The sequence below is a fragment of the Pinus tabuliformis genome, chromosome 6, assembly GCF_031772625.1.
Source record: "Pinus tabuliformis cultivar Carrire ecotype Pingquan chromosome 6, CPIR1, whole genome shotgun sequence".
Classification (NCBI taxonomy): domain Eukaryota; kingdom Viridiplantae; phylum Streptophyta; class Pinopsida; order Pinales; family Pinaceae; genus Pinus; species Pinus tabuliformis.
In genome coordinates this window covers 1,518,602,702-1,518,630,224 of record NC_142292.1, presented here as the reverse complement: position 1 = coordinate 1,518,630,224, position 27,523 = coordinate 1,518,602,702, and the positions used below count along the sequence as shown (strand labels likewise).

Sequence of the window (27,523 nt, the reverse complement as noted above, 5' to 3'; positions counted from 1 at the left end):
CGTTTCATTAATAACAAATACTAAAGTATGCTTACAAACATAATGGAAATAAGACTAGCTCGGGCGATGGTAGCTTATCTTTGAGAAGAGATGTGGTGGCTACATGCCTCTAAATTATGTTACAATGAGGGACAAAGGCCTATTTATTACTAAGAAACAATGGAAAACCCTAAACATCCAAAAACCTAACCCTAGGAGATGAAACGCCAAAGTATGGGCCCCGTTTGCGTAAATTAGTACTTCAACTTCTTGGGGTCATAACTTTGGCATACGATCTTCATTTGACGCTCGTTAGAAAGATCTATCCGAGGACTACAACTTTTGAGTGGTCCTACGACCCATGTTGGCCTTGATTTTACCTAAAAATGTCGTTTAGTGCCTCAAAACAGCTTCGGAAGTTCAGGACCCGAAAAACTGTAAAAAATAGTACATTGTGCTACAAATAAGGAAACTGAAAAACTGAAAGAAACAATGGTGGGGGTCCAAGTGGAATAGGCGGGTGGTCACCACTATCCACCTGGATGAACAATACATCTCTCGGACCACAAGGTCTTACGACACATAGCCTATAGGAGGAATCAACAATACATCTCCCGGACCACAGGGTCTCACGGCAGAGTCTACAGGAGGAATCAACAATACATCTCCTGGACCACAAGATCTCACAACACACAACCTACAAGAGGAATCAACAATACATCTCCTGGACCACAAGATCTTACAACACACAACCTACAAGAGGAATCAACAATACATCTCCTGGACCACAAGGTCTCACGACACACAACCTACAAGAGGAATCAACAATACATCTCCCAGACCACAAGGTCTCACGACACACAACCTACAAGAGGAATCAACAATACATCTCCCGAACCACAAGGTCTCATGATACACAACCTACAGGAGATCGTCCATAATATGATGTTATGTAATTAATGCTCCCTCTTCAAGGGGATTCTTAGTCATTCCAGTTTCTTCACTTAAACATCAACAACCAGTTCATCATCAGAAATGTAGCCATGGTGGATCTCAAATATTTCAGCAAACAACAACATTCAGTTATTCATACAACTTCAGCAGGGGCTTCTGTTAGAAGCAAACATTAGCATCTATCAACAACAATAATAGATTTCAGCTGTGGCTTCTCATAAATGCAATCATCGACAACCACATAAGTGAATATCAATATCCATAATCAAATCCAGTAGATAATAAATGGATTCTCTTAGAAGCTGACATCAACAACCATAGTAGAATCTAGCAGACCATAATCGAATCTAGCAGATAACAAGTGGCTTCTCACAGAAGCAGGCATCACCAACCATAGTAGAATCCAGCATACCATAATCGAATCCAACAGATAACAAGTGGCTTCTCACAGAGGCAGGCATCAATAGACCATAATTGAATCCAGCAGATAACAAGTGGTTTTTTCAAAAAGCGGGCATCAACATGCCTGTTACTGCTCAAACTAGTAGGGGTTATAAAAGGGACTCCTAAAGGGACAACTGCTAGATTAAAGGGCAACGATGGAGGCTTAGCCCACTATCACCTCAGCGAAGACTCCCTACTCTTTATGGACTTTCACCAATGGGAGGAGACCCGATATATAGAAAGTCACTCATGAAGGATGAATCAACCATTGGATGTGAAGTGACCTTAATGATCCTTTTCCTAAAAGGAGGGTTATGAATAGAGCTTACTTGCTTGTTAAGCAAGGTACAAAGATTTCTAAGATAAGGAGGTGAGGATTTAAGGGTTAGCTTAGAGGAATATGCCTTGTAAAGGAGTTTCTCAATCCTAAAATCCTTATTGGACTTGACTTCCTAAATGGTTCTTAAAGATTTGACTTTTCCAGGTGTGGAACCACACAGGACCAAGTGAACCCAGCCTAGGTTGAGGAGAGAGAATCTAGCAACCAATGATGATATTAACCTAGACAAGGAAGGGGAAAGGATCAAAACAAGAATTTCCACTTAAAGTTGTCAAATTGATCTTATGAGGCACTATCCTAGGGAACACTAGGGCAAAGTTTGATCTCAGAGTTAGGGCTTGGGTTATCTCACAACTCCACCATTAGAATGGCTTGAAAATTGGAGGAGGCCTTGAGGACACACCAACACAATAGAGGCTAGGAGATCAAACTTTTTCTTGGGCTATTTTGTCGGGGAAATGATGCCCTAGGTGACCCAACTTGGCTAGACCTAGAAGAGAGATGGAAAGGTGAAGAAAAGTATTGTTTGAGTGATCACCTATTGGAGGGGTAATGCCTTAATCCCTTGGGGAGAATGGAGTCTAGGAGAATAATGAGAAAGGAACTTGTATTTCGGTTAAGGAGGCCTTAAGGACTACTTCGCTTAGCCTTTAGGGCAAGAGGAAGAGCCCTCAAAGCTTTTATACTTCGCTTGGCAAAAGGGATGGCTTATCAAGATGAATTCACTAGTGGAATTATCCCTATGAGATTTCATTCATATACATGGCCCAAACATTGAGAGATGCTATATAGAAATAATAATTCCACAAACTTGCAATTATGCAATGCAATAAATGGCCTTATTATAGCGAAAATCCCATTCAATGCATATGCCAAAAGTAAAACAAGAATAGCATTAAAAATGTACTTACTTGTAATAGAACATATCCAACCATCAACAATTTGACAATAAAGAAGCTCCAAGATAAAATACTCCAATCCAAACATCAAAATTCATCCATGCTCCAATTCTTCATCCCAGAAAAAGTGCAAAATTCTCTAAAGAGAAGAGTGATCCAATCCAAAGTGATGATGAGAAAATGAACTCATCTCACTTGTATTTATACACTAATTAGGAGTTCAAATTAGTCTCTTAGGCCTACATAAGCCCCAAAAATAAAATAATGTGCTAATAACCTAACTTTTGGTGACAAGCCCACCAAACTAGCTCATAAATGAAATAATAAGCCTCTTAATAGGTAAGATGATAAACAATACATGTCGTAGGGCCCTCCAAGAGGCCTGATGAGGTCCATAAGTGCCATAATGAAGAATAGGCCCCTCAAAAGTGATGGACAAGGGGGTGGCCCCTTGTTCTCCAAACAATAAATCTGTGGTGCTCCCAGTGGGTGTGGGGGCACAATAATAACCTCATGGGTCTCCAAATGAGTTGAAGATGCATGTAGACCATCTGTAAGGGCTCAGATGATGGTGTAGGTGATGCCACATCATCCTACAAGTCTTGGGTCGATTGCCAAGTGCATGGTACATCTGTGGGGTTGGTTGGGCAAAGGTGAACCAGGTGCATCTTCCTCGTCCATAGATGGATCTCGAGCCAATCTCTGAACATCTCTGGGGATCCATGGAGTGCTGTCTATTGCTGTGGAGGCCCATGGCTCTCAACACACACCCTACATGTGCCAATGTAGCCCTCTGGAGGGTTAGGACCCCGTATAGGGAGACCAAACCCAAGATGGAGACCACCTGTAATCCTGCATAAGATCCAATGCATCCCCTAGCCTTCCAGTACAACAAGTCATCAAAAAAATTGAGTAAAAGAGCTTACAAACCATGGACCACAGGTGGGGATTTCATAATTGCTTGCCCTTCCATAATGGGCTTTAGCATGTGCTAATATCTCCAAACTCCAAATGGGGTTAACCAAGTATCCCATTAGGTGGTTTCTACTTTTAAAGGGGATAATATGTCCAAGGTACATCCTTTAAAAGGTGGTGGTATGTGATAAAGAGGTGAATGGAATAGAGAATGAGAAGGGGCAACCTTGGGCCACATGATGGGGTACACGGGTAGCTAATAAAAGGGAAGTCCATGCTTGGGTATATAATGTATAGGAGGGAGCAATCGTGGTACATGAGGTGCCCCAATCTTGATTTTTCCTCCTTTCTTTATATGCCTTTTGTTTTTTTTGTTTTTATGATTTTTATTTAGTTAATTGCTCAAGGCTCAAGGGATAAGAGCATGATGTGTGAGATATAGCAACGGATACCCCCTTTTAAGGTAGGGCGGTTCATTGCCCACCATGGGTTGGGGCAATCATGGGTTCCTATATGATGAAGGGGGCTCATAGAGCCTGTAAGAACCCGGGTGATGGCCAGTATGATGGGGTAGAGCTCATGTATTGGCTTTTGCCCACGTGCTAAATGTGTTTTTCCTGACCATCTTTTGCATTTTGTGGTGCGTTTTTCTATTGAATGTGGCCAATTGTGATTTTACTTTTCTTTTTCGCTGCATCAACCTTTGGGGCATCATTCTAGGCCTGACCCAAGGTGTGAGCAAGGGGAAGGGGAGAGCTAGTCCCATGTGGACCCAGTGGAGGAATGTGGACCCAGGTGGGAGAAATGATGAATGGAGCAATAATGAATGGAAAGGAGGTAATATATGCGGATGAGGGAGCAAGACCACACAACCAAAATCAGGGTTTCCCGTGAAATACTATCCCTAAAGCCAAATGGTCAGTGAAAGAAATCCCATGGGACTAGAATCCAAGGGCAATATCCAAAAGGGGGTCTAGGGGACAAGAGCACAGACCTAGCCCATTCTTTCTGCCAATTCCCCCCATTAATCCATACCTAGAAGTGTCCATGATAAGCAAATTGCAATACTCAATTACCAAATGACAAGGCATACCTTTAGGTTTGGGAGGCCCACCTTCAAACATATGATCATGACAGATGGGTGAGGGACCACATGGTTGGCTCAGGTGGTAGAGAAGTGGCTGAATGAGCTAGTTGGTGTCTGCAAGGGGCTGTTGGTTGAGGACCATCTTGGAGAATTTTTTTCTCTTAGGGATATCACCCACAAAATGGTGGCTAACATCTGGCTCTAACTGGGACGTGATCTGTCGCGAAGTGGACAAAGCTACTCGAAGAGGAGGTCACGAGCAAGGTTGCGGGGAGCGACTCTCCCCCTCGAATCTGTGTGCTCGAAGCGACCTTGGGAGCGTGCTCTCGAAATTGCTCCCAAAGGGATCGAATTTTGAGAACGACCCCAAGAGCCAAATTTTCGCTCCCTAGCCTTTTTTGCAATTTTTTTTGTTGCAGTAACATTCCAAATGCAATATTTTTTCAAGGAAACAAATAAATTTTGAGTGGGGTAGCCTAATGATCAAGCCTATGGCCCTAGTCTTGATATGCGATTCATGGTAATGTTAAATTCTTAAAGTGAAAGTGACGTTCTCCTTAATCTTCATTTTCATGCTTTTACTTAAATTTTTAACATTACCATGAAATGGCTCAGGATGTTTGAGAGTGGTTCTGGCCTCATTAGATTTCATATGGAGAAAGTAGAATTTAGATCTCATTCAAAATCTAGCAGGCTTGTCATTTTTTTCAGGATTGGGGGAATTGCAATGTTTCCAATGGATTTTGTCATGTATTAGGATATGGAACCCATATTTAATAAAGAGCACGAATTCCTCTATGTACCTTGATGTTAGTGACATTGGTTGTCGAACTTCTGTATCATGACCCTACTAAAAATGTACCCATCACTCAAACAAAATCTTGATTTGACATGCTACGTTTTTTCTATCTTATGTTAATGCTTAGAGGGTGATATTAATGACAAAGATACCTATACAGATCTAGAGGTAATGACAAAGATACCTCTGGATATTAGTGCTTCTACGTTTTTTTTCTATCTTATGTTAATGCTTAGAGGGCGATATTAATGACAAATATACCTATATAGATCTAGAGGTAATGATAAAGATACCTCTGGATATTAATGCTTAGAGGGTGATATTAATGACAAAGATCCTGATTTTCCAACAAGACTAAAAAATTAGACATTTCTTGTGGCGGCAAGAGGCCCAAGCATTAGCAATAGATAATAGATTTACTTGTCTTTTCTAGTTTCTAGTAGTTTTTATAACTGTTGACTATTTCATATTTATTATGATATATTTTGTAAACAATATATGGCAATTTAAGTTTGAAGTTGGCAATTATAACTCATTGATAATGAATTATGAATATGATGCTTCGTGAAAGTTGAAAGTTGTTTCATTTCATTTCATGTTAGATATTGTTTGTTGTAATGGTTACACTTAGCTTACAAGTACAACTTTGGTGATCAATGATGATAAATGCTATATATTGAATTTTGAAAGCTTGAAACTTTAAGATTGATGAATAATGAAACTCAATATGTTGTATGATATTAACTTATGGACGTGGTTAATGAAGATTATAACTTATAGATGATTGATGTTATATGGTTCAATTTATGTTTTTATGCTTTTTACATCTAATTCATCATTCTACATGCTTTTGTTGACATATATGCATCAAAATATAAAAAATTATATATTATATAAAAATTCGCTCCCGAACCAAGAGCTTCTGAAAATGTCGCTCCCGCTCCCTCTCCTGAACCAAGAGCTTCTGGAAATGTCACTCCCGCTCCCTCTCCTGAATCAAGAGCTTTTGAAAATGTCACTGCCGCTTCCGCTCCCAAGTAACCTTGGTCATGAGAACTCCAACAATCTCTTGGTTACGGTAGCCTTGTTACCTGCACATATAATAGACGAGGAACATGGGGCAGCATGCTTTCGCGACGTCTCATGATCACACATGCTTAATGTTAGGCCATAAAATCAACATAAAAATAAAATATGCAAATTTTAATTTAGATGCATCTAATCTAGCATGAGAAATATCATATGATGTTAGTTCTAATGCAAAATCAACATGCAATGCATCCTACTCTACCATGCATATGATAGAATGTCAAGTCTCAAGGAAAGTGGTGATATGACTTAATTTGACCGGCGCGCGCCAAAGTTCATCATTGAGTTTGGCAATGTAATAATAATCTTCCCCAACCTTTCCATGAATCTTGACAGACATTGGGTCTCTATCAACCAAGACCAAGTCCTCAACCTTATATTCCTTTTTAGGCTTCCACTTTTTGCTTGCTTTAGAGATTGGTCGCTTGAGGATACAGACTTCTTGAGCCGGGAGAATGGGAGAAGGCTTCTCAATTTCATGTGTTTCATAGTATGGTCCAGGCTTGATCACATGAGATAGGTAGGTGGGTTTGTTGGAATTTCTAAGTCTGACACGTTAGAAACCCTCCATGTAGTTTTTGATTGATTCCTTCCTACTTGTTCTGATTAATTAACAAGTTATTTACCATGTAAATACTGAAAATAAACACAAGTACATGCCCAACACCTTACAAATCATCAACTGAAGGAAACAGAAACAAGCACACAAATGACACCGTTATTTTTGGACTAATGTCCCTGGAAAAACCCAATGTGGGAAAAGTAGTGCAGCTATCTGAGGGTTTGATTTATTTAGCAGTTTCAGAATACAATCTAGGTGCTAAATCCGGCTCACCCAATAGAGAAAAATCTCGGTAGTAGTACCTCTCCTTCGGAGACAGATGCTCTGGCTGAAATCCTAGATAAACACTTCGGCAACGCCTCAGCTCCAATCTACCCCACAAAAAACCCCAGCGTCCGCCTCTAGGGATTGTGTCAGCCTCTTCTGCCCTCTGCATCAGCTTTCCCGGCAGTTCCGACAATTCCCCATAGTTCCGACTGTTCTCGGCAGTTCCGGCTTCTGCCCTTTGTGTTAACTTTCCTGACAGTTTCGGCAGTTCCCAGTAGTTTCGACTGTTCCCGACAGTTCCGGCTTCTGCCCTCTGCGTCAGCTTTCTCGGCTGCTGCGCTGATCCTTTCGGCACTATCTCTGCCTCTCTGCTTCTGTATTCACTGCCCCTGAGTTGCAACTCCAGATCACTCTCTCAACTTTATCAGCAAACCCAGCCCCAGAAAGTCGAAATCTTGATCTCTTGGTGTCTTCTCCAAGTGACCCTCAAGCCTCCTCTTAGACTTTTCTCATTGACAAATCAACGGCTAAGATTAGATTTAGCTTGATCCATGACTTTTGGACCATTCTAACAAAGTTTTATATTAATTCACATTAATATTTTAATTTCCCTAAGTTTAGACTTAGGGACTCCATTAAAAATATTAATTATTTTAATATCTCCCAAACTGTTTAGAATCTGCCCAAATCCTTTCTGGGTATTGGAGATCTCATGTGCCTTAGTCTCTCCACCAAATTTCGTGGCTAAAGCACATTCGATGCTACCCCAAATCAACACTCCCTCTTAGCGAGGACTGTGCTCTAGCAATACTCCTCACTGAGTATTACTTTGATCATCTGGTATCGGTCCCTGATGGTAGGTCTGCTGCCCATTATCTGTACTGCTGCATCCTGTACTGCCATCGATTGCTCTGCCACTACCACTGGTGCATCTGTACGACAACTCCCTCTGCATCCGTGCTGTTGCCTACCACTGCTGCGTTTGCACTGCATCCCCTCATTATGCTGCATCGTGCTGCCCATAGCACCGACACTGCTAACTGCTGCATTGCAACTCAGTTATTTAGAAGTAAGTAATTGATCTCCCAACTCTGACATCTCTGTCAGGCTAGAGACACTCCCGATGTTGAAGCTCCCTTTGTCGCTGACAAGTGCTCCCTCTCTGACCTCTGGGCTGCTGCAACAACTCCATGCATCTCGCACCGTTGCACACCTTTCTGTGCCATCCTGCATTGGTGCAACACTCTCGTGCCTCTCGCACTGTTGTAGCCTGCTAGCCTCGCACTGTCTTGGGAATCTTGCACTGTAGCTCCCTCTGTCGCTCCATCCGTATCCGTCTCTATTAACATCGCCAGTATTGCTACTCCTCTTCAGGGCTCTTGTAGCAAGCAAGGTTTAATCCAAGAGGCTAGGTACCTCGAGGATCCTGCCCCTCATCGCCTATAGTCTGCCTGACTACAACTTGATGTCTCCCCACTTCCACTCAAGTGGTGTGTGTGCACTCATGGTACACAAAACATAATGGATCTTGGCCTTTCAGATGACAAAGTTGGATGCGTCATCCAACCTGTCCTGATCCCTCAGCCCATTCATGGCCATCTCTCTGCTCTTCTTGTTGACTCCTTCGAGTCTCTTTACTTCCCACCTGGAAGTTCTCTATTTGAGTCCTGCTGAGTCTACTTCCCGTCTGGAAGTTCTCTGTTCGACTCCTGCAGAGTCTACTTCACTTCCTGTCTGGAAGTTCTTGGTTCGACTCCTGTTGAGTCTCTTCACTTCCCGTCTGGAAGTTCTCGGTTCGACTCTTGCTGAGTCTCTCTACTTCCTTTTTGGAAGTTCTTGGTTCGACTCCTGCTGAGTTTCTCCACTTCCCGTCTAAAAGTCCTCGGTTCGACTCTTGCTGAGTCTCTTTACTTCCCATTTGGAAGTTCTCTTCTGGACTCCCTCTGAGTCCCGATTTCCCACCTAGAAATCCTTCTGCCAACGTCAAGTTGCCCCTCTTTGATCGTCTGTGCAACAACACTGATCCGGATTCCTTGGCTAGAAATCCACCTCGGCAACAATGCCCTCTACCTTGGCCTTGTCCTGTTAGGTACTGTTCTGACAACAGTACCCCACCAACTCCACTCTGCCACTTATCCACAGCCTCCCAAACCCCAGCAACCTGAAGGTGAGAGCTCCTAGGCTCTGCGTAGTCCCAGCACCGACAAACTAGCTCCCTAAGCCAACTGCGTCAGCCCTCCTGGCCTCTCCGTGGCTCTGCGTGAGCTTGTCTTTGCCTCCCTCAGCCTCTGCGTAGCCTCTTCTTGGCCCGAACTTGATGATGCAGGCACTGCGTCACCCCTTCCTTGCTGTTTTGCTGCTAGGAACAACTTCTATCACTCGGGACAACTATTTTCTGCTGCTGCTGCTATGCTCGGCTGATGTCCTCAGTTATCCTATGATCTGCAACCAAGCTTTGATACCATGTTGGAATGTCTAAGTCTGACACGTTAGAAACCCTCCATGTACTTTCTGATTTATTCCTGCCTACTTGTTTTGATTAATTAACAGGTTATTTACCATGTAAATACTGAAAATAAACACAAGTACATGCTCAACACGTTACAGATCATCAACTGAAGGAAACAGAAACAAGCACACAAATGACATCGTTATTTTTGGACTAATGTCCCTGGAAAAACCCGATGCGGGAAAATCGGTGCAACTATTTGAGGGTTTGATTTATGAAGCAGTTTCAGAATACAATTTGGGTGCCAAATCCGGCTCACCCTACATAGAAAAATCTCGGCAGTAGTACCTCTCCTTCGGAGATAGATGCTTCGGCCGGAACCTAGGATAAACACTCTCGCAGTGCCTCAGCTCCAATCTGCCCCACGAAAAATCCCAGCGTCAGCCTCTAGCAATGTTGCATGAAGCGGGAGCGAAGCGGAAGCGCGGAGCGCGGAAGCGTCATTTTCCAAAAATCTAGGAAGCGAAGCGTCCGCGGAAGCGTCTGCTATATATATATATATTTTTATATTTTTTTGCATTTATACTCAAAACAAACATCCCAAATACCAAATTAATTGTAGAAGACATGAAAACATGCATATTTTTGCATAAATCAAGATAGATATGGCATCCATGATTCCATTGTAGTTACTAGTATGTACAACAATCATCTATATTCTAGCTATTACAAACATACATCAAATTTTTAAGCATATTATAAAACATAAAACATTTAAGCATATTATAAAACATAAAACATAGAGCATATTATGATTTATAATTTTATCTAGCAAGTGAGCAACTGTCAACATTTGTCATGTCCAAAATTCAAATAATAATGTTTACAAAATATGTCACTTGGTCACCGCCAAGCCAAAAAGGTTCAAAATTCAAATTCACAAGTCTACAACTCTAATGAGTAATCTATGACAAAAAGAAGTAGATTGTGAATATATCTACTAATCTCTCCTCCTTCCACCACGAATAGAACGTGATGGCGGGCCTCCACGTGGTGGCAATGAAGAAGATGGTCCCTGTGTAAGTCGTGGCACTGGAACTGATGAAGAAGAACCCCCTGCTGTTGGTGTTGAACCATGGAACCTAGGAACCAAGGGACCAGATGGGGGTGGGGGTGGTGGCATATCAACACGGTCATCATCATCCTAGAATCGCTCAAAAAATTCATGCAAAAAAAAAAAAACACTAGTTAACAAAAAAATTAAAAACATGAATTAGAGAAATGCTTTATAAGGGAAAATTGGAAAATTCATACCACAATGGACATACCTGGATAAGAGCATCCTCTAATTGCTCTAGTCGCAACACTCCATCCTCCAAATTGGGCTCCTCTGGATTCTTGTCCCAAATCAACAAGTCTTTATTAGACTTTGCATCTTCACAGTAATGGGACAACAATCGCAAGTTGTAATGAACATAAACCAAGCTCTCTGCCCGGTCTAAATTCAACCTGTTCCTTTTAACACTGTGGATGAAAGAATAAGAGCTCCAACACCTCTCTGCAGAAGAAGTGTTTACCACCTGTGATAGCACCCGCAATGCCAAACTCTGTAGAAGTGGAGTAGCCCCTCCATGCATGTTCCACCACTCAAGAGCAGAAAAAGTCTTTCGATCTTGAATTGCATGCATGCTCCCAAATGGACCAGTGTTGAGCGTATAGTTGCTCACCTGTCTTCGTACCAATGCAGCCTCCTCATCATCAGGGATTAATCTACTCAATGCAGCCATATATTTTTCGTGAACCTCTTTATCTTGGTGTGGTTTTTTCCTGCTTCCCCCCCAGGTGCTGGTGTTGAAAGCCATGATGGATGATAGTATTTAGGTGTCAAAACATATGCTAATGCATGCAATGGAATATTTAGCATTTCCCATCGGTTTTGCACCTCTTCACGAATATAATTGTACAAGGTGGTATCTCTAGGCTCAACAATGTCTTTAATCTGCCCCAACATGCTATCCATTTGCTCATACACCTCCCCAATTACTGGTCGATCTGAATCTGCAAACTTGATCATGTAATAAATTGGTTTGGTGAATTGCAAAACATATTTAACCTGTGACCAAAAGTAACTGTCAAGAACAGTGTCCTTGACTACATTAGCACCATCTGTGTCAGTGTTAATTTCAGCCCATGTTTCAGCACACACCAGATTAGTTAAAGCTTGTCTCACCCTCACTAGCCGCCTAAAGGTGAGGTAATAACTAGCAAATCTTGTCTTTGCAATTTTAAGCAATTGCAACTTGGAGTAAGTGCCATAGAAGTAGTTTACCCTTGTATGCCCTGTGATGAATTTAATGAGCTGCTTCCCTTTCCTGTAAACCTCAGCAATCCACCCACAATCTTTGTGTTTCACAATATCATGCATCAAAAGGTTCAATGTGTGAACCAGGCACCCAGACCAAAAGATGTGTTGATGAGTACGCTCAATAATTTTTCCTGCTGCCTTACAATTTGCTGCATTATCTGTGATCACTTGAACCACATTATTCGGACCAACATCTTTGATTGATTTCAATAGGAGATCTGCAATGTTTTGTGCAGTTGCACTGATGGAGGAGGAGTCATGACATGCAATAAATACTGCACCACTAGAAGAAACACCAAGAACATTTATCAAATGTTGGTTTCTAATATTTGTCCACCCATCTGATACAATGGATACCCCATAATCCACCCACTCATGTGTAAAACGTGTCAAAGCTCTTTGAACCTTAGCTTTTTCTCTTTCTAATAACACTGTTCTAGCTTTCTCATAGTTGGGGGCCTTGTATCCTTTTGGGGCTTCATTGATGGCCTTTACCATGTCATGCCAATAGGGAGAGCGAAGCACATTGAATGGTACACCGCAAGCACAAAGAAAACGGACTATCTTTCCATCCACATCATCCCTCCCAGCAACATTAAGGAAATCCCCTATTGTTTTTCTACCTCCAGAGGTTGCAGAAGTACCATGAGGAGATGGGCAACTACCAAATTTAGAGGTTGCACTTGATTCAGAATGAGTTTTTTGTTTCTTGTTTTTTTGTTGTGCAGCCATCTCTATTTGGATGTATTTTTGTCTTTGTTCACTTGAAATGTTTGGGCAAATGGTTACCCCCACAGAACCCTTTTTTTCATCACTGTCCAGCACCCCACAAAGATGCCTCCTCAGACGGGTATATGAACCCGTATATGGTTTTCCTCCATGACAACCATGAGGGCACAAAAATTTGTAAGATCCACCACCCTTTCCCCCTTCAAGTTTGGTCACATAGTTCCACAAGGGATTTGATGTACCTTTCCCATCTTGTGCTTCAGTGTCCCCTTCAAGTTCATCCCCTTCCTCTTCAAACCCTTCCTCCTCATCATACATTGGGTCACTACTATTAGGACCAAGTTCATCCCCTTCCTCTTCCCCTTTATTCCTCACCCTTGCCATCATTAAAACCAAGAGTGGAATGATACATAGAAGCCAAAAGAACACCATCTTGGAATATGGATATAGGTGGTGGACAACCTGTAAATAAAGGAGCAAGTAGAAACAATGGGAAAGAGTAGGAGAGGGAGGAGAAAAATACAATTTTTTTTTCAAAAAAACAAGGGAGTTTGGGGTTTGAACTTACCTCTTTAGCTCTTGTAGATGAAGTCCTCCAAGCTCTTGCTCCAAGCTCCTCCTCCTCCTAGCTCCTCCTTCTTCACTCCTCCAAGCTCTCCTCTCTTCTCCTCTCCTTTCCTCTCTTCTCTTCTCCTCTCCTCTCTTCTCTTCTCCAACTCTCATAAACTCAAAGTGAGAAAATGAGAAGAGAATGGGGGCTTTATTCTTTTCTAAACTCACCCTAAACTGACCCTAAACTCACCCTAACCCACCCCCTCATGCTAAGTTAAGTTAACTTTTAAAAGAAATTAAAAAAAATTTAAGTTCATTTTCGCTGCCCGCGGGTTGCGTCCGGGTTGCGTCGGGGTTGCGTCCGGGTTGCGTGCGCTTCCGGGCGGGTTGCGTGGCGCAACCGGATGCCAGAATCGCCCTCCGAAGCGCGGATCCGGGCCACCGCCACCTAAAAACCAGGAAGCGTGTTTAAAAAACGGAATCGCGCCACCTGAGATTTGGAATCGCGCTTCGCCTCGAGATTCCGAAACGATTCCGCACGGGTCGCGGTTCCGGGTTAGGATCCGGGGGGGGGGGGGGGGGGGGGGGCGATTCCTGCAACCCTGGCCTCTAGGCACTGTGTCAGCCTCTTCTGCCTTGTGCGTCAGCTTTCCCGGCAGTTCTCGACAGTTTCCACTGTTCCCGACAGTTTCCACTGTTCCCGACAGTTCTAGCTTCTGTCCTCTACCTTAGCTTTCCCGGCTGTTCTGGTTGTTCCCGACAGTTCTAGCTTCTACGCTCTGCGTCAGATTTCTCGACAGTTTCAGCAGTTCCCGACAATTTCGACTGTTCTCGGCAGTTCCGACTTTTGCCCTCTGCGTTAGCTTTCTCGGCTGCTGCGCTGATCCCTGCACTCTAGCACTCTTTGCTTCTGTATTCACTGCCCCTCAGCTGCAACTCCAGATCATTCTCTCAACTTTCTCAGCTAACCCAGCCCCAGAAAGTCGAAATCTTGTTCTCTTGGTGTGTTCTCCAAGTGACCCTCAAGCCTCATCTTATACTTTTCTTGTTGATAGATCAACGACCGAGATTAAGTCCCTAATCAACGAGTAAGATTAGTTCTAGCTTGACCCATGACTTTTGGACCATTCTAACACAGTTTTATATTAATTCACATTAATATTTTAATTTTCCTAAGTTTAGACTTAGGGACTCCATTAAAAATATTAATTATTTTAATATCTCCCAAAATGTTTAGAATTTGCCCAATCGCTTTCTGGGTATTGGAGATCTCATGTGTCTTAGCCTTTCCACCAAATTTCGTGGCTAGAGCACATCTGATGCTACCCCAAATCAACAAGGTTCCCTATAAAGGATAAAAGGAGTTCCATCATATTGCAGAATGATAGCATATGACAAGTCCATTTGAACATCACCCCAGACGGTAGCCCCCCATTTCCTAGATAATAACATTCCCCACACATCAGGAATATCAATGAAAACAACATCCATGAGGAGGGATTTGTCGGGATTCCTAGCCAAAGAAACCTTAAGGTCCTTGATGAGACCTTCTACTTCCACAGGCTTGGAGTTAAAACCACACACCTTGTACGACCGAGTGATGTTGAGATCCAATTGCTTCATAACTTTTAAGGGCATGATATTTGTAGAAGCCCTTGAGTCTAACATACAGTGGTGTAGGAGGAGGCCATTGATAGCAAAAGTGAGAATGAATGGTTTGTACCCAGGGTTTCTGTCAGGAATATGAATGTTTTGTAATTCTTCTTCTTGAATTCCCAGGGGCTTCTTGATTTGTTGTCGTTGCTCGGCAACTTTAGCAATTTCTTTCAAAGGAAGGGGTATGGTCATTCTTCCTACGACAACTCCTATGTCAATGTCAAGTTTAACCTCTTTCCCATTTTCTTTCTTTTTGATGTTTTCCTTCCTCGGAGGATCCTTTTTTGATTGGCTTTGGTTGGGGGATCCTTCTTGGGAGGAATTTCAGGGAGAGATTCTTTGGGAGGGGCTTCCTTAGGCAATGAGTCTTCCTTAGATGGTTCCTTAGAGGTTGTGGGGTCTGTGTTATTTTCCTTTCGTGAATATTGGAGCCGTTTGAACCTTCCTTTGCTATCAGAGTTAAGAATGGATTCTTCCTTTTCCTCTTTAAGGGTGACCTCACTAATGGGAGGATGTGTATATGACCCTCCTAGCAAAATGTCGAAGAAGTTAGATTCCACAAGGTTAGCCTGCTCATCAGTTTGTTCATCCTCACTTTCTTCCTCTTCACTTTCCTCATCCTCAAACGATGGGTCTGGCTCAACAACATTAGTTGGAGCCAAAGTGTTTGGGAATTGAGAAGAGCTCAACCTATCTTCTTCACTTTGCTTCTTGGGAAAGGGTTTTCAGTTAGATTTTTGGGCCCTTTCCAAGGCAGTGATTTTGTTCATGATAACCCTATCACGTGTGTTGGCTTCTTCGGTGAACTTGTCCATTCTCTTGAGAATGGCAAGGAGAGTTTCTTCGTGTTGATCATTGGATTTTTCCTTCTTGACCTCAGCTCTAGCTGTAGGGTGGTTAGTGATATCTACCTTTGAGATTCATATGTTTTATTCGACTTCCATTGCTATCTCTTTAGCTTTAGCCAAAGTTAAAGGTTTCTTATCCCTTAACACATAGGTGAAGTGGCCACCCACCGCTCTTATGAATTTATCAGGAATGTTGGCTTCGAATGGCTTCAAATGATCAGGTATATCTTTGACTACCATATCAAATTTTTGAATGAATTCTCGTACATCTTCCCTTCCCTTGGTTATTTGGTAGAATTTTTCAATGTTAAAGGTCCCTTGAGCATTGCATGACCAACTCTTCATGAATAGGTCTTCAAAGTCATCAGAGTCTTCTATGCATGCCGGGGGAAGGTTAAGGTACCAGTCTCTTGCTTGTCCCTCAAGTGATAGAGCAAAAAACATCATGAACCTATCTTCGTCAAAGATCATCCTAGGGGACATTTGCCAATAGAATTCCTCAATAAAACCATGGGCAGTCCAAGTAGCATCCCCTTTGAACTTGGGTAACCATCGGTTATATTTTTCAGGTAGTGGTTTGGGATCATCACTCAATTTCAAAGGGGCAAAGACACTAACCAAGTGTCTTTCACTCTTGGTCATCTTGGGTTGATCTTGTTTTGGGTCAGTGTTAGAACTAGATGGCATCTTTGGAGATGGATCACTGACTTTCTCAAATTTTGGGAAAAGGGCAGTTCCAACAAGTGATGGAATTTGCTCTCCCCTTTTTTCTTTAGCCCTAGTTAAAGGAGGAATGTTGTCGCTTTCAAGTAAACTAGGGGTTTGGACAATGAGTGGAGTCGCCAGAGGAATGCTTTATAGATGTCATCAATGACTCAATTCCTCAATGATTCACTAGGGAGGTAGACCTTCTTCCTCCTTGGCGACGACGCCAAAATGTTACCGCTCAAACTAGTAGGTGGCATAAAAGGGACTCCTAAAGGGACAACTGCTAGATCAAAGGGCAATGATGGAGGCTTAGACCACTATCACCTCAGCTAAGACTCCCTACTCTTTACGGACTTTCACCGATGGGAGGAGACCTGGTATATAGAAAGTCACTCGTGAAGGATGAATCAACCAATGGATGTGAAGTGACCTTAATGATCCTTTTCCTAGAAGGAGGGTTATGAATAGAGCTTACTTGCTTGTTAAGCAAGGTACAAAGATTTCTAAGATAAGGAGGTGAGGATTTAAGGGTTAGCTTAAAGGAGTATGCCTTATAAAGGAGTTTCTCAATCCTAAAATCCATATTAGACTTGACTTCCTTAATGGTTCTTGAAGATTTGACTTTTCCAGGTGTGGGACCACACAGGACCAAGTGGACCCAACCTAGGTTAAGGAGAGAGAATCTAGCAACCAATGATGATATTAACCTAGACAAGGAAGGGGAAATGATCAAAACAAGAATTTCCACTTAAACTTTTAAAATTGATCTTATGAGGCACTATCCTAGGGAACACTAGGGCAAAGTTTGATCTCGGAGCTAGGGCTTGGGTTATCTCACAACTCCACCGTTGGAATGGCTTGAAAATTGGAGGGGGGCTTGAGGACACGCCAACGTAGTAGAGGCTACGAGATCGAACTTTTTCTTGGGTTATTTTGTCGGGAAAATGATGCCCTAGGTGACCCAACTTGGCTAGACCTAGAAGATAGAGGGAAAGGTGAAGAAAAGTATTCTGAGTGATCACCTATTGGAGGACTAGTCCCTTAATCCCTTGGGGAGAATGGAGTCTAGGAGAATAATGAGAAAGGAACTTGTATTTCGGTTAAGGAGGCCTTAAGGACTTCTTCGCTTAGCCTTTAGGGCAAGAGGAAGAGACCTCAAAGCTTTTATACTTCGATTGGCAAAAGAGATGGCTTATCAAGATGAATTCACTGGTGGAACTATCCCTAGGAGATTTCATTCACATACATGGCCCAAACAGTGAGAGATGCTATATAGAAGCAATAATTCCACAAACTTGCAATTATGCAATGCAATAATTGGCCCTATTATAGCGAAAATCCCATTCAATGCATATGACAAAAGTAAAACAGGAATAGTATTAAAAGTGTACTTACTTGTAATAGAACATATCCAACTAGCAACAATTTGACAATAAAGAAGCTCCAAGATAAAATACACCAATCCAAACATCAAAATTCATCCATGCTCCAATTCTTCATCCCATAAAAAGTGCGATATTCTCTAAAGAGAAGAGTGATCCAATTCAAAGTGATGATGAGAAAATAAACTCATCTCACTTGTATTTATACACTAATTAGGAGTTCGAATTAGTCTCTTAGGCCTACCTAAGCCCCAAAAATAAAATAATGTGCTAATAACCTAAATTTTGGTGATAAGCCCACCAAACTAGCTCATAAATGAAATAATAAGCCTCTTAAGAGGTCAAATGATAAACAATACATGTCGAAGGGCTCTCCAAGAGGCTTGATGAGGTCCATAGGTGCCATAATGAAGAATAAGACCCTCAAAAGTGATGGACAAGGGGGTGGCCCTTTGTTCTCCAAACAATAAATCTGTGGTGCTCTGAGTGGGTGTGGGGGTACAATAATAACCTCACGGGTCTCCAAATGAGTCGAAGATGCTTGTAGACCATCTGTAAGGGCTTAGATGATGGTGTAGGTGATGCCACATCATCATACATGTCTTGGGTCAATTGCCAAGTGCATGGTACATTTGTGGGGTTGGTTGGGCAAAGGTGAACTGGGTGCATCTTCCTCGTCCAATCGATGGATCTCGAGCCAATCTCTGAACATCTTTGGGGATCCATGGAGTGCTATCTATTGTTGTGGCAGCCCATGGCTCTCAACACACACCCTAATGTGCTAATGTAGCCCTCTAGAGCGTTAGGACCCTGTATAGAGAGATGAAACCCAAGATGGAGACCACTTGCAATCTTGCGCAAGATCCAATGCATCCCCTAGCCTTTGAATACAACAAGTCATCAAAGAAATCTAGTAAAAGAGCTTACAAACCATGGACCACAGGTGGGGATTTCATAATTGCTTGCCCTTCCATAATGGGCTTTAGCATGTGCTATATCTCCAAACTCCAAACGGGGTTGACCAAATATCCCATTAGGTGGTTTCTACTTTTAAAGGGGATAATATGTCCAAGGTACATCCTTTAAAAGGTGGTGGTATGTGATAAAGCGGTGAATGGAATAGAGAATGAGAAGGGGCAGCCTTGGGCTACATGCTGGGGTACAAGGGTAGCGAATAAAAGGGAAGCCCATACTTGGGTATATCATCTATAGGAGGGAGAAATCGTGGTACATGAGGTGCCATAACCTTGATTTTTCCACCCTTCTTTATATGCCTTTTGCCTTTTTTATGATTTTTCTTTAATTAACTGCTCAAGGTCAAGGGATAAGAGCAAGATGTGTGAGATATAGCAGTGGATACCCCCTTTTAAGGTAGGGCAGTTCATTGCCCACTAGGGGTTGGGGCAATCATGGGTTCCTATATGATGAAGGGGGTTCATAGAGCCTGTAAGAACCAGGGTGATGGCCAGTATGATGGGGTAGAGCTCATGTATTGGGTTTTGCCCACGTGCTAAATGTGTTTGTCCCGACCATCTTTTGCATTTTGTTGTATGTTTTCTTGTTGAATGTGGCCAATTGTGATTTTACTTTTCTTTTTAGCTGCATCAACCTCTGGGGCATCATTCTAGGCCTGATCCAAGGTGTGGGCAAGGGGAAGGGGGGAGCTAGTCCTATGTGGACCCAATGGAGGAATGTGGACCGAGGTGGGAGAAATGATGAATGGGGCAATAATGAGTGGAAAGGGGGTAATATATGCGGATGAGGGAGCAAGACCACGCAACCAAAATCAGGGTTTTCCGTGAAATACTATCCCTAAAGCCAAAATTAGGGTTTTCCGTGAAATACTATCGCCTACGTTGAATTTTCTTGTATCCTCAATGGAGATCTACATATTCCAAGTCTTCTGGAGTAATTAATTTGTAGAAGGAACTTTGTTCGCTTCATTAGTAAAAGAAATGCCACGGGACTAGAATTCAAGGTTAATATCCAAAAGGGGGTCTAGGGGACAAGAGCACAGACCTAGACCATTCTTTCCGCCAATTTCCCCCATTAACCCATACCTAGAAGTGTCCATGATAAGCAAACTGCTATATTCAATTACCAAATGACAAAGCATACCTTTAGGTTCGGGAGGCCCACCTTCAAACATACGATCATGACAAATGGGTGGGGGACGACATGGCTGGCTCAGGTGGTGGAGAAGTGGCACAACGAGCTAGTTGGTGGCTGTTGGCTGCCGGCTGAGGACCATTGGGTAAGAAAGTGCAAAGTTTTCAAATTGTATATTTCATTGCAAAAGTTAAGTCAGTTTCAAAGCCATTTGCTAGAGATTTTTTTACTTTCAACTCTTATTTGCAAAAATTTGCAATTTGGATGTTGAGCCATACATGCAATGCTTATGGGTATGAGTGAAATAGAAATGTTTTTGAGTGTATATACACGAAGAAACACAGCCAATTGAAGATATGGTTCATGTTCAATACAACTCTAGGTTGAAATGCAAACAATTGCTGAACAAGACCTTTGAATCAAGCAACACAGACTTGGATGACTTTGATCCCTTATCAGAGTGGGTCTGGTTCTAATAACATTGATGAGAAATCTCTTTTTGGGTCATGACTTATAGTTCTATTATTGTGATTCCTGAATGGTTTTGATTCTTAACTCTGATCTTTTAATCATAAAAATATTTTTATAATTCTTTTGTATTTGTTGTTTCCCCACTGTATCTGGATCTCGGCTTTTCAAAAATCTGGCAGATCCGTATCCAGACCTGGGTACACATCTGCATCCATCTTCTGGTAACTTAGACCTTTTTTAGTTAGTTCCATGTGAGATCACTGAGCAAGAGGAGAAAATGTTGGCTTCTAGGCCCCATATAGCTGGTTTTCCTTGGTAGTGCGCTATAGGATATGACCGTTTTGTCATGTTTTGACAGTGATATTCTTTAGTTTTACTTTTTACTCTTATTGGGAATAAAGTTTTAGCTTTAAGAGATGGTTAAGGCACACCCCCAATGGTTGTGCTCTACTTGCTGGTTTCTGCCAGTCCCACTATCTTTGTGGTTACTAGAGGAAATTAGTAAAAAATTCAACTTCTTTTATGCATGTCAAAATATAGCTCCTATTGCTGGCTTTCTAGTTTCTTGCAATTGGTGGAATTTGTTTGTGGTTTATGTAGAAACATCTCTTTGCTTCGTGGGTAATGGAAATAGAAAATTGCCTACAGCTTGGGTGAGCTGTATAAAAATTGTCATAAAATAATTGTGACAGGCGTCTATCTGTCATATAAGGTTTCTTTCTTATTTCTGCTTTTTTGGTTGACCACGGATTTCACATACTACTTTGTTACTTAAGGCACTATCGATCTTTGCATTTCATAACAAACAAAAAAAAAGGAAAGAAAAAACTGCTGTCAGCCTTTCTGTTCAGAAATGTAAAATGTTTGGTCACTGTTGCTTCAGTTTACCGCGAATGTGCTTGGATCACTCTGTGGTTTATGAGATTTAGGTGCCTTAACCACCATTCCCTTCCAGTTGTTCAGCCTCAATTAAAATTTATGGCAGAGGAAATTTGAGCAACCATGCACCAATTGCGTTCTCATCTACTCTTCTAGTTGCTGCTACAAGTTTAGGGTGATTTTATATATTAGTGTCGGTTTATATGTACATTTCTAAGAACCTTGGATTATGGTTGTCTCTCCAATTAATTTATTTTTCATTTCTGCAATTAATTTATTTCACAGGCTTTGGCACAGTTCTCTGATAATAAATTGGTACTTTACAGGTTGCCTTGGAAACTGAAGGTTTTGCCATTTATGATACAATGATGCAGATGAAAAATGAGGTAAATTAGCTGTTTGGTTTCGTCAGAGTCTCCTCTAATGATAGTATTTTCATGACTATTCATTATTCATGTTCGACTTGAATTTAGCACTTTCCAAATATGCTTTCAATGGACATAATTTTCTTTTCTCCCAAATTAGGTAAAGGAAAAAATGCAGATTTTGGAAATGGTGCTTCAATAAGAAATAGGGAAATGTTGCACCTTTTTTTTCCAAAAAAAATCATTATATTCGATCTTTCAGGGACAAATCAGAATATATTTTGACTGGCCAAGAAGGATTAGAGCAAAAGAAAAACAAGTCTCTCTATACAAATCAGTCTTTAGATACTGTAAACTACACGCTTTCAATCAGAGAAATAGAGTCTAAGAAGTATACATATTACATTTTCCCTTCATTGGACATCCATTACAGTCTTCTTTTATCATATCATCAGACAAAGTAAACAGTCCCATTATGGACAAAAACAGGTCTATAACAGGCATGTTACCACTCAACAGAAAATTCAACTAGGACTCCTAAGTATCATCAAAGATTAAAGGAGGGACTGCTCAACCTCAGAGATCAGCAGGTTGTCCTTGAACTCCTGTTCTATTAAAGGAACCTTTGTGCAGGGAAAGCACCTTCTTAGAGTATGAGCTTCAGTGTTGGCTTCTGAAGACACGTGTGAAAGAAATGACTGCAAACATTTTCCTTATCTCCAAAACTCTGTTCATGATGGGGGAGAATACCAGATTTTCATTTCTACATAAGTTATTTGCCCAATCCATAAGAATCTTGTTAAAAATTGCCAGCTACAGGATGAATCTCCCCAAGGAGAAGCCCAGCTACCCCATGAAGGAACCATTCTACTTCAAAAGAAATTTCAAATTGGTCAAGGGAAATTACTATTTTATGTTTGACAAGTTGGCCTCACAAGAGAAATTATCCCTCCAAAACCACATATAAATAGCAATGTTTTACAACTCCGACTCCGACTCCGACTCGGCCGAGGATTGACTCCGACTCCGACTCCGACTCGGTAATGACTCGGCCGGCTCGATTTCAATGACTCGGTCGTTGTAAAAAATACATTAAATATTTATTTTTTTTATAAAAAAACATAATTTTAAATATTTTAAACATAATTTTAAAGATTTTCATTCATGTTTCCAAACACACAGCATTATAATATAGATGGAAGACAACATATGATCAAAGTAGGCTCATGAACCAATCCATTATATCAAAATGGTACCCAATGGCAATACATAGTCAACTGTCATACATGATCAAAGACTCAAAACAAAATACAAATAACCAAGGAGGCTAGAAATGGCCTCTACAACAAAAGTAAACTGTGATGGTGACCAGACTCCAATACTAGTACTACTGGCTAGTAGCTACTGCTAGAGGAGCCAAGATCATCTCGACCAATCTCTGGATCATCATCATCAGAGTCAGACAAGGGGCCCCATGCCGCCTCCTCATCATCATCGTCTCCAACTGCAACTGTAGAAGTGGTGCCAGTACCACTAGCAGGCTGTGCAGCAGATGCAAGCTGAGATAGAGTAGATATGCGGCTACGCTTCTGTCGTGACTGAGCAGAGGAAGCACCTACGGCTACAACTGGAGTCCTACTCCTCGGAGTCCTTGCTGGCTGTGAGACTGAGGCTGGTGGATCGGGATCTGCATTCAACTGAACAGGCTGAAGTTGATGTTCCAGACCCAGTTCAAGTTCATCAAGATCCTCATCAGGATCAAACTCTGGTGCACGACTCTCCACTACCCAATCTGATGTTGGATCAATGTCTTCCAACACAATGGGATCTGAATCAGGTCTTTTGTTCAGCAATTGGTTCCGTCTGAGCCAAAGGTTGTATTGGACAAAAACTAGATCATTCAACCGTTTTTGCTCCAAACGGTTTCTCTTCTTTGTGTGAATCCTCTCAAAGACAGACCAATTGCGCTCACACCCAGATGCACTGCAAGTTTGACTCAAAATACGAATTGCAAACTTTTGCAATTGAGGGCACTGGCCACCAAAGGCCTCCCACCATTGTGCTGCAAAAAACATAGGAGTGTAATGAATTATGAGTTAGATGAAGGCTGAAGCTCAACAAAATTACAAATTATATCTAACTTTCAAATTATAAATGATTTAACAAACTTTAGTCTTTAATAAAAAAAGTAAAACTGTAAAACCATTAAGAAATTGAAAATTGAAATTTTTGTTTACCTGGCTCATCTGCTTCTCTTGCAATCTTTGGTAGGTTCTTCCCAAAGGTACCTGTTGCATTGCTGAAGGATGTGACCTGTTGATGTATCTGCAGCTGATCAGACTCCGATGGGATCATGCGTTCAATGCAATCAACCAGTCCATCTCTGACCTCCCCCCTCAAAGCTCCTGACTCCTTAGCTCTATAATGATACCGTGGGTTCAAAAAATACCCAGCTGCATGTATAGGGCGATGGAGTTGATTGTTCCATCTTTCATCAATGATTGCCCAAATGGGCCCATACTTTTCCACTCTATCCTTGTATGCTGTCTTTATTTGCTCCTTTGCTTGATCCATAGCCTCATAAATGAAGCCCATAGCCAACCTTTCCCCATCCACCAACCGCAACACCTTAACTAGTGGCTCAGCAAGCTTCACAATCTCTGCTGCCTTTCTCCAAAAAGTTTCATCATGGACTTTCCTTTTCAATTCTCTGCCTTCTGGTTTGTTAGACCAATTGGTTTGATTCCATTCATCACTGGAAAACATCTTTTGCAAGTTTCTATGTTGGGAAAGCATAGATTGCAATGTCAAAAAATGTGTAGCAAATCTAGTGATGGCAGGCCTAATAATATCCTTGCCTCCAGTGTGTTTCCTCATGAGACTCAAAACCAGTGTATGATTGTAGATAAATTTTGTTATGCTTTTGGCATTATCTACAGTGTTTCTGACCCAATCTAGTTTTCCAATATCCTCAAGCATGAGGTCTATGCAATGTGCAGCGCATGGGGTCCAAAAGATGGTCTTGTGTTTTTCCTCTAACAGTTTACCAGCAAGAACATAGTTAGAGGCATTGTCTGTGATGATTTGAACAACATTAGCCACCCCCCCCTCCTCAATAACCTCATCCAATAGCTGAAACAACAAGTGGCCATCTTTTACCTTATCAGATGCATCAACTGATTTTAAAAACATGGTTCCCTGTGGGCAGAAGACAAGAAAGTTTATGATGGTACGGTTTCTTTGATCAGTCCATCCATCTGACATGATGGTACACCCTGTTCTTGCCCATGAGTCCCTGAACTCTTGCAAATACTCATTAATGGATTGAATTTCTTTCTGCAAACGAAACCCCCTTAGCTCTTGCATAGTAGGGCCTTTGAAGCCTTTTCCAGCAGCATGTATGGCATCAAACATAGGCTCATAATATGGTGAACGAGCAGCATTAAAGGGGATATCAGCATCATACCACCATCTAGCTATGTAGTCACAAGCAGTCTCCCTCAATTCTTTCTTCCAATGGTCATCTAAAGTGGGCTGAATTTGACCTTTACTAACTTCAGGACCATGTGCATCTGATGGAGAGGAGGGAGTGAAATAACTTTTGATAGTCACATCACCCTTCATTCTACCCTTTCCCTTATCTTGAACAGAACCAAAAGAGGGAGGAACATAACGGAAAGGGTTGGATGCCTCAGTTTGAGGGATAGAGGAAGAACCCTCAAAATCATAGTGGGGGTTGGTAGCCATCATTCTTTGTATCTCCCTCTTCCTCCCAATCTCAGCCTGTATCTCTTGTTGCCTAGCCTTATCTTCTTTAAATTTTTCAAAGCTGGCCAACAAATTCTTTCTAATCTCCTCAATTTCATCAGAGGGACATGCGGTAATTTGGCCTTTAATCCCTGCCAAGTGTTGTTTCAGCCTATGAATCCCCCCAGGACCTGCCTTAATTTTCCTATGGCAAAACTTGCAACACATCTGACTATCAACCATTTCAACATATGCCCAAGCAGGATCTTTTGCTCTAGGTGCCATTTTTTGACTAGGAAAACAATCTGAAAATGAAAAAAAAAAAAATTGATTCAATGTTCATTTATTTGACAAAAAACACTCTCTAAGCTTTCTTGATATGCACCTAAAATTTACTAAGCAAAAACAGATTTGTAGAGGTGGAAAAAAATACCTCCAGGCACAAACTGCCTCCTCAAGCTTGCTCCAAAAATCAGCTCCTCAATGCTGCTCCAAATGGCTGCCCAAGAAGCTCCTCACTCCAGCTACAATGCTCCTCCAAGACTCCTCACTGCTACTCCAAAACAAGCTCAAGAACTGCTCACTAATTCTCAAAGAAGACTCTCACTCAAATGCATAAGACTGCTGTGAGTGAATGAGAGCATTTGGCTGTCTTAAATAGGGTTTGGGAGGGGGAAATGGACCCCAAAAGCATTTAACAATTTACCATTACCCTTTGGAATCCATAAACTGAATTGCACTTTACCAAAAATCACAAAAAAAGTTATTTTTTTTCATCTTTAACGCTGCCCAGCCGTTGCTTCTTTGACTCGGCCGAGTCAATACGGACCCAGCCGGGTTGACCGTGTCAACTATGACTCGGTCAACCGAGCCGGGTTGCTGGCCGGGTCATTATAAAAGGTGCTGGCTCGGTTCGAAACGGCCGTTTCCGGGTTGACTCGGCTGGGTTGTAAAACAGTGATAAATAGACCTAATGTTGGAGCTCATTTGGCACATCATCACACATCACAAACAAGTTTGATCAGCTCTGAAATTGCAGGAGTCATTCCACACGTGCAAAGGAGGAGAGAGAGAATTCTGACCTGTGTTGAATTTTCCGTAGTGGGCTATTTTGACGAGCGTTGACTTCTGTTGACCGAGCTCTCTTTCCGCTGTTTGACCAACTGTTTTGGAGGCCAAATATTTGAGTGAGGACGATCAAATCTTTGACTCTGTTTCGGGCACTCTGACTGGCATTGACCGTAGGCTTCACTGTGGAATATCCCTGAATTGCAGAAAGAATTGTCTCTGTTTTGACCGAGTTTGACTGAGAAAGGAAGGCCGAGTATTTTACTGGGTTGACCGAACTTTTCTGGGCAAGCTAGATCGTTGACTTTGACCAATCATTGCAGAATTGACTTCTGTTCACTGTACCTCCATAGGCCGAAAATTGCAGATTGGTATCTTTGACCAGATTTGACTATCTCTCTCTCTTTGGATTGGTTGACTTGGATAGTCAAAGGTTTGACTTTGACTGGTTATTGGATGTATGATTGGACTATGTATCTCATGCTGAACATTGATTGACTAATAGAAGAAGAAGAATTGATTTTGGGTTTTCCCTCTTGTGGGTTTTAACTTTTTTCCCTGGTCTTTGACAAAAAATCTGTGTCTCATTGTGCTTGGCTATCTTCAATTTTGCATATACTATTTACTGTTCTATCTATAATTGCTTATTTGTTACTGGGGTAATTGATATTGGAAGAAATTGCTTTAACTTTTAAGTGATTATAAATTTATAACAGCATAGAACACTATGAAAAATTAACATGGAACCAGAGCCGAGGTGTGTTGAAGAATGTAATTAGTGTCAGTCTTTATGAATATATTTGAATCATGATGTAATGTATTTGTCAAAAGAAAAGAAAATAAATTTTATTATAAAAAGA

General features: G+C 41.6%; 2 protein-coding genes across 3 annotated transcripts in view; one reads left to right on the top strand and one right to left on the bottom strand.

The window, feature by feature from the left end:
* Positions 1–27,523, top strand: part of LOC149264464 (ATP-dependent Clp protease proteolytic subunit-related protein 3, chloroplastic-like) — a 338,818-nt gene that overhangs the window by 74,824 nt on the left and 236,471 nt on the right. For both annotated transcript variants that reach the window (XM_089428153.1, XM_089428144.1), the window contains exon 4: positions 21,810–21,869. In XM_089428153.1, coding sequence (XP_089284279.1) covers positions 21,810–21,869 — 60 coding nt within the window. The remainder of the gene's footprint in view (positions 1–21,809; positions 21,870–27,523) is intronic.
* LOC149264465 (uncharacterized) lies at positions 10,757–11,440 on the bottom strand. The gene is made up of 2 exons (XM_089389731.1): positions 11,113–11,440; positions 10,757–10,988 (listed from the first exon to the last, which is right to left on the bottom strand). The coding sequence occupies exons 1-2, from the start codon at positions 11,419–11,421 to the stop codon at positions 10,785–10,787; spliced, it is 513 nt and encodes a 170-aa protein (XP_089245857.1). The 5' UTR covers positions 11,422–11,440; the 3' UTR covers positions 10,757–10,784.